We start from the raw sequence: 10,824 nt of genomic DNA on the forward strand, positions 1-10,824 counted from the left end.
CCACTCCGGAGAGGAGCGCTGATGCCCTGGAATGGGTCTTGTCTGGATTATTTTCGCAGACCCCGAGTTGGTTCTGGGACAGGGGCGGCTGCAAAGAGCCGGGGAAATTCGGTTCTGCTCTGTTTGGGTATACTGTTTGGGTCTGGGGCACTCGGATGGATATCTCGGGGACGGTCATCGAATCTCGGGCAAGGAAATTCAGAAAGCCCTTCACCGCGGCGGCTCATCTCCTTGAATATCACCCTCTCACCTCCATGGACAGGAAACTCAAGTTAAACTCGCACGGACGGGGTCCTCGAGCTCAATGACCTCAGAAACGGGGCGAAGGGGGGCAGGGGAGGACCTCAGGCTTCCACTTTCTCCTTTGCAGCAGCAGAAAGCGCTGCGGCAGATGAGGGGGAGGCAAAAACCCTTGGCTGTCCTGCACCCCTTACCCGAAAACCCCCACAGGTCGCCACTCCTGCCCTGGGCTGTTCCTGCGCCCCGCGCCTCAAAGCAACCCCCTCCCCCGGCCGGACTCGAGAGTCCCCGCTCCCCGGTGAACCTAATCCATACCCCTCCAGCATCCCCCAAAGTCACCAGGGTCCAGGGAAGCCCCCGGCCAGGCAGGGCCAAACTTCCCAACTCCTCGCCGGCTCCCGCTCCGCCTCCCGCTCCCCCCACGCAAAGTTGATGGGAATCGGCTTCTTGTAAAGCCCCGGCGCCCACTCCAAACCCCACGCGCCACCACACTACAGCCCCCCGAGCCAGGGAGTAGAGGGGAGGGTGCGGGCGGGCGGAACAGAAGGACAAACAGACCAACCTCAACTACCCAAACTGGAATCCCTGACCGAGGGGAGACGCGAGCGGCAGAGGAACGGGCCGAAGGGCTAGCTCCCGGGAGGGGCGCGAACCAGCGGGGGCGAGGGGAGGGGGCGCGCCGGCCCCCGCCGCCCGGCTGCACTCACCTCCGCGCTGTCGGACGGGCTCTCCACAGCCATCTTCTGCCACGGGTCCGCCAGCTGCGCCAGCGGCATCTTCCCCCCCCCGGCCCGCCGCCTTCACCGCCTCCTCCCTCCCCGCCCGCCCCGCGGCCGGCCCCGCTCCGTCGCCGCCCGAGCCCCAAGGCAGCAGCGGCGGCAGCAGCTGCAGCTGCCCGGGAGAGGGCTCGGCGCCGACACCGACCCTCGAACGCCGCGCGCCCGGCTGGAGACGCCCGCGCGCCAAGCGAGAGCCTCGCGCCGCTGCCGGGCACCCGGTCTCGCCCCTTTCTTCCTCGCCTCCTTCCGCCGCCGGGACTACAGCTCCGCCCCCCCCGCCGGTTCCCGCGCCCGCTCCCAGCAGAACAGCAGCCCCCGCGCGCTCCCCCACTTCCGCTCACAACATGGCGCCTAAGCGATACCTGTCTCTCAGAGCGAGGCTCGGCCGCCGCCGCCACCGACGCGCGCACCCGGGGGCGGGGCCTGGGAAGACACGCCCCCGGCCGCCGCACTCGGCTCCTCCCTCCTTCCTCGCCCCAGTCTCAGCTTCTGGGCCTCGCCTACTTTCAGGAAGGGCGAGCCCGAGAGATCTGGGGGCGTCGGCGGAAGGTGGAGGAAAGAGGAGAAAGGAAAGAGGTGTGAAAGGCTGGGAGTTTCTAACTGCCACGAGTCCAAGCAGGTCGAAGGCTCCTCGGGGATGTAGAGAACAGTGGTCCCCGCCCAGCTGGGGAGGGACATGGGCGAGGCGCAGGGGGCGCCGTACAGTGCCAAGGATCTGGGGAGGTGTCTTTTCCTGGGGTGCCTTTTCGGCTTGACTCTATCGTGGGTGCATGTGGGTGCGCCGAGTCTATGGACACATCCCGTAATGGCTCAGGACCCAGCCTCTCCAGGGTCACACGATGGGCATTTACCTGCTCCCCCAACCCCCCACGACGGGGACAGGGAAGGCTCCGTGCCCCGGAGATCCTGGCGGTTCGGCTCTCGGTTTGATTCAAGGCTCTCCAAATTGACGCTCTTGTGTTATGTTTTTAATATTTGGAATTAATTCGTCTTGCATGAGTCGGACCCCCCCACCCTCGCCGCCCCAAGTCCGCAGAGCTCTCAGGCTTCAGCCTCGACCCTCAAAGCGACCCCCCTCTCGGCTCCCTGCTGATTAAATCTTCACGGAGAAAACAAGGAGGTTCTTTAAATCTCCCCCCTCGGCAGAGGTTGGGGAATTATTTAAAAATATCTTGTTGGCCGGAGCTCGGGGTTCCTGCTCTTCTGTTGACTTTAAATGAAAGATTAGATTAAAAATCGGGCTGGCAGTGGGTGGAGGAGGGGAGAGTGGGAGGGGTTCTAATTCCTCCTGCCCAAGATAGGGAAGCCCTCGGGTAAGGAAACCCAATTCCCAGTCGGCGACGGAGCGCAAGAGGATGGGGAGAGCTTGAGGGGAGAGGCCTGGGCATCTGGAGTGGGCCCCGGGGGGGGGGGGTCCGACCCGGTGTTCTCCGCGCCAGGTGCCATGGCGAGCTCAGTGCGCCGGGGCAGAATTGTGTAAAAGTCGCCAGGCTGAGTGGAAAGCTACTGCAGCCATTGGCTAACCGCACTACAAGGAGAAAGAAAAAAGTAAAGGGAAATCTCCAGGCCGGCCAGTGCCTTCATCCCCCCCGCCCCCCAGGCCTCGGCGCAGGCTTCCCGATCCTCCCACGCCCGGCGACCACAGCGCGTCCCCCGCTGCGCTCCTTTGCACGCCTTTTAACAGCTTCCTTTCATCGTCCCCGGACCCAGACACCCGGAGAGCCCTCGCCTTCCACTCTAACGCAGGTGTGATGATGAGATTAGAGCCCCACACCTAGCCCGCCAGGTCTGCGCGGACGGTGCAAGGTTTCTCGTTGGGCCCGAGAGAGGCAGGTGTTAGGCTCTTTCTGCGGCCTTAGCCGGCGCACCCCTGGGCACAGGCTCGAGGCCCGGGAGCCTCGTGGCCACCTGAAGAGGCTCCATCTGTTGAGGGAGCCTGAGGAGGCGGCCGGAAATACTCGCTGCGCGCCCTCTCCCGCAGCCTTGGACTCAGGGGGACAGCTCAGAGTTGAGCAACATCTGGGCAGGCTCAGCGTGGTCTGTGGGGTGGGGGTGGGGAGGACTGTGCTCGTGATTTTGTCACCTCCCCCAACATGCTTGATTCAAGTGCTGCACATCCAATCTGGACTCCAAACTCAGCTAATTTGGCAGCCACCGTCTTTGTAATTCCTGACGATGAAGCCAGCTTGCAGAAGTTTGAAGATAAGGAGTTGTGTATTGTTTTGCATTTACGAACAAAGTGCCTCATTTATCTTTCATTTATAGTGCAAAGCCACATTGCTGTTCTTTACAGCGAAAAGAAGTTGGTCAATTTGGTTAGTTTAAGGTAAATTAGACCCTCAAACAGTGATCAATTATTTCAATTAACACTCTTTCTTTAGCAAAAAAAAAACCGTACATAGTTGAAAGGAGAGTTATTACGTGTCTAACACTGCAGCGCTAATTACTCCACTCAGAGGGTGAACTAACCTTTTTAAAGTAAATCAAATTGTATGCTGAAAAGTTGATTTCAGTATCAACTTTTATTCACTCCTTTTTACCTTGAGAATTAAAGGAATCACTTAAAACAGTGAATTGATTTGTGACAGTAATGTGAACAGTGGTCACACTGCAGGAATTCAGCATTAAATGAACTTAATAATGGGTTAAACTACCACTAGCACAGCTGTCTTGCACATAGGATCAACTTGAGAAGTATTTGTGAAATGATTTAGGAAAACACTATTCTTTTTGCCTGAAAGAAAGCAAAGCGATTTTTTTTCTTTTGGTTAACAATAAACTTTTTTTCCGTTTATTTCATCTATTAAACCCAAGAACAGTGCAACCACTCTCTCTGGCTGGGAGAATTTGGGAAAATCAAATGAGGCTGGGGGATTTTTCTTGTAGGTGACAACAAAAAGAGTTTTATTGGAACCTGAGCATGATTATTTTTTTTTCCTATTTAAGAAATGAAAACTCTTAGTTATTCAAAGAATAGCTGCCTCTAGATATCACCTATGCAGTCTAATATGGTAGCCACTAGCCGCACCGTGGCTCTTGAGCACTTAAAATAAGGTTGGCTGCTCTCAACTGAGATGTGCTGTAAGTGTAAAATTCACACCAAATTTCAAAGACTTAGTACCAAAAAAAAAAAAAAAGGATGTAAAGTATCTTGATAATTTTTATAATGACTATCAGTTGAAATGATATTTTCAGTACGTTGAACTAAATAAAATATTTTTTAAAAATTCATTTCCTGTTTTTTTTTTTTACTTTTTTTTAATGTGGCTACTATAAAATGTATACTTACATATGTGGCTTGCTTGTCAAGATTGGCATTATAGTTCCATAGGAAGTGCTGCTTTAGAACTTTCCTTTAACATTGAGTCTTTTATGTATTCCTACAAGTCCTACAATGTTAAGTGATATCTTCACATTCCACTGTCTTTTGGGGCTCCTCGGTGCAAAATCAGCAGAAAGGGCTGATTCAGTTACCTACTGGTTCTATACCCCTCCCCCAACACACACACACAAACCTCTCTCAGTCAGAACCAAAATATTGGAAAGTTATTACTTGAAACTACAGCAAAGGGAAACAGCAAACCTCAGTCAAAAATCTGGACTAGATTTCCAAGAAATCATTCCTGATGTATGACAGGACAACCAGATTGAACCTCCTCTGTCCTCAACAATTTCCTGCTATAATTATAACCTTTGTATACAAGTTTAAATGGGCATTTACTTAACAAAATAACATTTGTTCAAAAAATGGAGTTACATCAGTCTGGAAAAGTTACAAGATGACTAAGCTATGGCTCATGTCACAATCTCTACCTCATATACATCCAAAACTCACAGCTCTATCACATACAGGTTTATCCCTATAGAAACCTCATAAAGTGTAATCATCATTGCCTCTCTGATAAAGAGGTTTTTCCCTTCACATTATCTGAAGCATTTTTACTTTTCATACAAAAAAGAAAAAGTCGTCACTAGAGACTATTTAACTATTTCTTTCCAGAGAGAAAGAGAAATAACACAGGCTCAAATTTTATCTTGCTTAAGACAATAATGAAACAAAATACGTGGTGACATATTTTTCATGTGTATGAATTTTGTTTTTTCTTTGAAATTTCCTAAATAAAAATTATGAAGAATATTGTCCCAATTGACACGTATCTTAAGAGACAACAGGTATTTCTACACCAATTTGAACCTTTTGAGAGGATTCAAATTGTGGAAAACGTTAAGGATCGTCTCTCTGTTCCCCTGCAGAGATAAAGTTCAATGATTGTAGAGTTGCATGTGATGGAAAGACGCTAATAAAATCTATAAGGAACTAAGGGGAAGACATTCTATGATACAAATACTTAAAATGTTTAATTTAACATTCTTCACAGTAAGGCAGTGTGGGATCATAAGAGCCAAGCTAGGCCTATATCCAAAATCCTGGTTCCTTTAAATCTATCTCTAAGCTTCAGCCTAAAGGCTTAGAACAGGGTCTGGCATGTTGTAGTTGCTCAATAAATATCTGCAAAATAAGCTTTGTTTTCCTCATGTGAAAATAGGATAATAATACTGTCCTCATAGAATTTGGCAGAAGATTAAATGGAAATAATGTCTGTGAAGCATTAAGCACAGCGCTGGCCACATAGGAAGCAGTCTGTACATGGAGCTATTGTTACCAGCTTCAGAAAGGGAGTATTCCTGCATAAGTAATGTCATTCAAAGACTGCAGTCTGGAAAGTTATTTCTTTCCAATTGTCTTATGAGCATTTTAATATGGTATAATCTATTTCTTTAGGGCAATCTTATATCATACAAAAAAATGATCCTGTGAGTAACTTCCTGTGGAATACAAATAAAAAAAAAGCATGTAGAGTAACTTACTGTTCTCTTTTTCAAGCCACATATGTTGAAATGCAAATGATTACAGGTCAGTTGCCTCATAGGCTATGATCAAAATGTTGTTTACGTAATGCTCAAAAGAAACTAACAAATGTATGATTCAAAGTTAACATTACCTGACTCATACTTATGCAGGGAAGACAAGAGGAACAGGGAGGTATAGAGAAGAGGTCTGTGTCAGACTTGCTTTAATGTTTTCTTTTACTGGTTTCCAAAATGTTTAATCCTTAGAGGTGTCATTTTGTTTCAGAGTTGTTTCAAGGGAAAGAATTATGGGGCTTTGAGACTTGACAAGGAGCTGAGAAGCCATTCTTGGAGCTTAATAAGCTACTGTTTCCCTTCAGTTTTCATTTTACTAGAACAGAAAAGCTCCACTAAATGTTCTTGTTTATAAATACTAATTCATATGAGGGAGATAATACATTAGAATTATATTTTCAAACTGATACTAACACAGCTGCTTTAACATTAACCAAAACTCGCAGTGTGAAGTACCCCTTCAGAGGATAAACATTCCCATTTTATAACTATCAATTTTGTTTGGTTGCTTAGAGCAGTGGTTCTCAATTTTTTTTCAGTCCACAAACCATTCTGAAGCAAAAACCCAAGAACCACCAGTTCCTACTCATCACTCTGAAAAAAACCAAACCAAACAAAAATAAAACCCCAAAACTTTATGGAACTGATGTTTTAGAACATGGCTGTTATTATGGTTACGTTTTTTATTTTTAAGTTTATATTTGTGCTTTTGAATGTTAGATTTGAGCCTGCAGCTAGAAAAGATACTTTTAAAAATATCCTAACTTTTTTAGCGACTTGCATTTAAGACCAATCTATAACCAGACCTCAGCTGGGGAAGTGACTTTGGGGAAAGCTATGGCATAAAATGGAACTCTGTTCCTGATCACCAACTGAACCTCAGATCAATATGCTTGGGAAATCTGCAGCTTTAATCACAAAAATGTGTGAAAAATCGTGTGAATGAGGCAGTGTCAAACTAGGTCTGTTGCTGGAAAAACTGGTTGTGGATTAATAATGCCATATTTGTCAATGAAGTACATTTTCATCAAAAAACACATTAATTATGAGTTCAGTAGCTTATTTTTCAAGTCATGTCCCTAGTAACTAGTAAATAAAATAAATACTTTGGGGAGGTATAAATATTAAGGAATTCCTTTATTAAAAATAAATCAAATTTAAATAACTTACAATTGCCTAGTAAATAAGGGATGAATTTTATAGATTAAATGAAATTTAAAGAAACCCCACTGAGAGAAACTATATGCAAATGTTGAGTTTATGTGTAAGCCAGTTAACAAACCAATTAGAAGTAGCATTGGCAGTTTGGGACATTTATTTAGTAATACTATGTGTCAGGCACTATTATAAGTGTTTCATGTATATTAAACTCTTTAATCATTGCTGCAATCCTAAAAATACCAAATACATATTAATAGACAGCTAACAGCTATTGAGTACTTGGCAAACTGTTAAATGGTTTACATATATTACCTTGTTTCTTTCTAACAATACGTATTGTTAGCAAAAGTTAGTGTTTTATTCTGATAAAGAATGAATGCTTTTTCAGGAAAATGCTTGAGGAAAACGTACCATAAGATACAGTAAAATAAGTACTTAAAAGTATCCTTATTAAATATACCTGCATGTCATGTCGCTATCTTATTCTTTATTTTATTTCACCTTGTTGGAGACAGCAAGATTCTGTGAATATCATTTTGATAAAAATGAAAATAAGTTTCAGTTTCTCCAAAGAGCAATATAAGACTTTTGAATGGATGCTAAAGGAGATAATTTTCAAATGAATACTTTCCTTTGCATAGTTCATCACGGGTCTTTAGACCACTGTTACAGGTTGAATTCTGCCTGCTTCACCCCGACAATGATATGTTGAAGCTCTAAAACCCAGTACCCCAGAAAGCGACTTTATTTGGAAACTGGGTCATTGTAGATATAATTAGTTAAGATGAGGTCATACTTGAGTTGAGTGGGCCCCTAATGCAATATGACTGTTTACCTTATGAGAAGATGGCCATGTGAAGACAGGGAGAATGCCGTGTAAAGACAGAGAGAGGATTGAAATAATACATCTACAAGCCAAAGATTGTTGGCAAACCACTGGAAGCTAGGAAGAGGCGAGGATTCTCCTACAAGGTTCAGAGGGAGCATGGCCCTGCTGCCACCTTGATTTTGGACCTCTAGCCCCTAGAATTGTAAGCAATAATTTTCTGTTGTTTTAAGCCACCCAGTTTGTGGTGCTTCGTATGGGAGTCCTAGCAAACTAACACCACACGGAGATTTTTGTTTATACACTTGCATGGCATTTTTACTTCTGAAAACACTGCATCTACTATTAAGGATTTCCTAAAATAGTAAGTACATCTCTGTAAACAATAGGGCAAAAAATGATAGGAAGGAATTTGAAATATTTAGAATTTAATTTCTTCAGGTTAAACACTTACTGCTAACAAAAATAATCCCTGATTTTTATTTATACATCACTGGAATCCACATGATTCTATACGAGCAGTTTCCCCCTTGTTTACTATGCACTCACTATTATTTATTAGACTGAAGTGAAAAAAAAATATGCCGTAGCATCCTAAATCTTTCCTTCTGTTTGGGAGGTCTGTGCTTGGGCTGATTTGGTTTTTCATCTAGAAAGTAACTTCTCTCTACTTCTCTTCTGGTATTTCTCAAGGTGGTTTGTGGCAGTATCATCAACTTAGTTCACCTAATTAGAAGCCAAGGGTTTATCCTGTCATCCGACTGCACTCCCTCTGGCCCCTGCCCCCTACCTGATTTGACAGCTAGATTTTATTGATTCTGCTTTCTAATCTGGATTCTGTCAAACCCTTCTACTCTACCCGACTCTTCCACTAGAGTTCACCATACCTGGCCTGTATTATGACAGCTCCCTTGAGAACCTCCCTGACTTCTACCTGTTCTCCACACTATGGCCAAAGATTGCTTCATAAAATGAAAATCTCATCTTGTTTATCCCCTGCTGAAAACCCACACTGGCTTTCGTTACCTCAGGATAAAATTCCTGCCCCTGAGCATAGATGCAAGACACCTTCCTTTTTCTCCAGTCATTAATGGCAATAAAAGAAAAATAATTAAGGGTTTATTGTGCCTTTTCTTGTATAAACTGTATTTCAGGCCAACCATATATTAGTTGATGAAAGTTCTTTACAGAAGAATTCTGCAGAAGGAATGATAGACTCAGAAAAGCGCCATTTTGAAAATCATAATGAAAGAACTGATTCAGGCAACAACTGTAAATGAACAAAGCCATTACAGAGGTGGTGTTCCGGTGGATGGAGAACTTGAAATTGAAAGGATCAGGCTGGCACCACATGGACTCAATGATCAATCTTAGCATCAAAAAAGGTGAGCCAACCAAGCACTCTAAGCCTCTTAAGCCATGCAATAGGAAGCATATAATACCACCTATGAAGTATTCTTTCCAAAACCCTGAGATGCAATCCAATTAGGCCTCTAGAGCTATGCTGTCTAATATGGTAGCCACTTGTCACATGCGCCTATTTAAATTTAAATTAAGTAAAACAAAATTTTTAAATTCAGTTTTTAAGGCCTACTAACTACATTTCAAGTGTCAGTTTTCACCTGTGGTTCGTGGCTACAGAATCAGTGCACAAGATAGAACATTTCCACTGTGGCAGAGAGTTCTATTGGACAGTGCTGCTCCAGAGCTAACTTCTGGGTTTTTTTGGGAAAGGGGGCTAGAGCAAGGAATTAAGTGACACCAGAAGCAAGCAAGTAGGCAAATATATAGAATGTGATATATTCTTCAGGTTTAGTTGATTTGGTTTCTATAATAAGTCATGGAATGAATCCAAAGGGGGAGGGAACAATGCTTTATATTAAAAGAGGCAACCAGATGGAATGTGTTTGGATCCCAATTTGGACAAACCAATTGTAAAAATGTATTTTTTATTGAATTACAGTTGATTTACAATGTTTCACGTGTACAGCAAAGTGATTCAGTTATATATATATATATATGTATATATATATATATATATACATATATATATATATACATACACATGTATATGTGTGTATATATATATATTCACTTTCAGATTCTTTTCCATTATAGGTTATTACAAGACATTGAATATAATTCCCTGTGCTATAAAGTAGGTCCTTGTTGTTTATTTTATATATAGTAGTGTGTATCTGTTAATCCCAAATTCCTAATTTAGCCCTCCCACACTTTCCCCTTTGGGAAACCATAAGTTTGTTTTCTATGTCTGTGAGTCTATTTCTGCTTTGTAAATAAGTTCATTTCTATCACCTTTTTAGATTCCACATTTAAGTGACAGCATATGATATTTGTCTTTATCTGACTTACTTCACTTAGTATGATTATCTCTAGGTCCATCCATGTTCCTGCAAATGGCATTATTTCATTCTTTTTTATGGCTGAGTAATATTCCAGTGTGTGTGTGTGTGTGTGTGTGTGTGTGTGTGTGTGTATTCGTCTGTTGATGGGCATTTAGTTTGCTTCCATGTCTTGGCTATTGTAAATAGTGTTGCTATGAACACTGGGGTGCATGTATCTTTTCGAATTAGAGTTTTCATCTTTTCTGGATATATGCCCAGGAGTGGAATTGCTGGATCATACAATAAGTCTATTTTTAGTTTTTTAAGGAACCTCTATACTGTTTTCCATAATGGCTGCACCAATTTACATTCTCACCAACAATGTAGGAGGGTTCCCTTTTCTCTACACCCTCTCCAGCATTTATTATTTATAGACTTTTTGATGATGGTCATTCTGACCATTGTGAGGTGATACCTCACTGTAGTTTTGATTTTCATTTCTCTAACAATTAGTGATGTTTAGCATCTTTTCATGTGTCTGTTGGCC

General features: G+C 43.6%; 1 protein-coding gene across 5 annotated transcripts in view; it reads right to left on the reverse strand.

Moving 5' to 3' along the window:
• RPS6KA3 (ribosomal protein S6 kinase A3) overlaps positions 1–1,457 on the reverse strand; it is a 104,338-nt gene extending 102,881 nt beyond the window's left edge. For 2 of the 5 annotated variants that reach the window (XM_074359502.1, XM_074359503.1), the window contains exon 1: positions 948–1,054. Coding sequence is in view for 1 of the 5 variants with exons in the window: in XM_074359501.1 (XP_074215602.1) it covers positions 948–1,016 (69 nt within the window). In the remaining 4 variants the exon portion in view is untranslated. Of the gene's footprint in view, positions 1–947; positions 1,072–1,381 lie in introns of those variants that run through there. The other 3 variants (XM_010954533.3, XM_074359501.1, XM_074359504.1) reach the window with 3 other exon arrangements.
• Between the last annotated feature and the right edge of the window lie 9,367 nt (positions 1,458–10,824).

This window comes from Camelus bactrianus, chromosome X (assembly GCF_048773025.1).
Source record: "Camelus bactrianus isolate YW-2024 breed Bactrian camel chromosome X, ASM4877302v1, whole genome shotgun sequence".
NCBI classification, from domain to species: Eukaryota; Metazoa; Chordata; class Mammalia; order Artiodactyla; family Camelidae; genus Camelus; species Camelus bactrianus.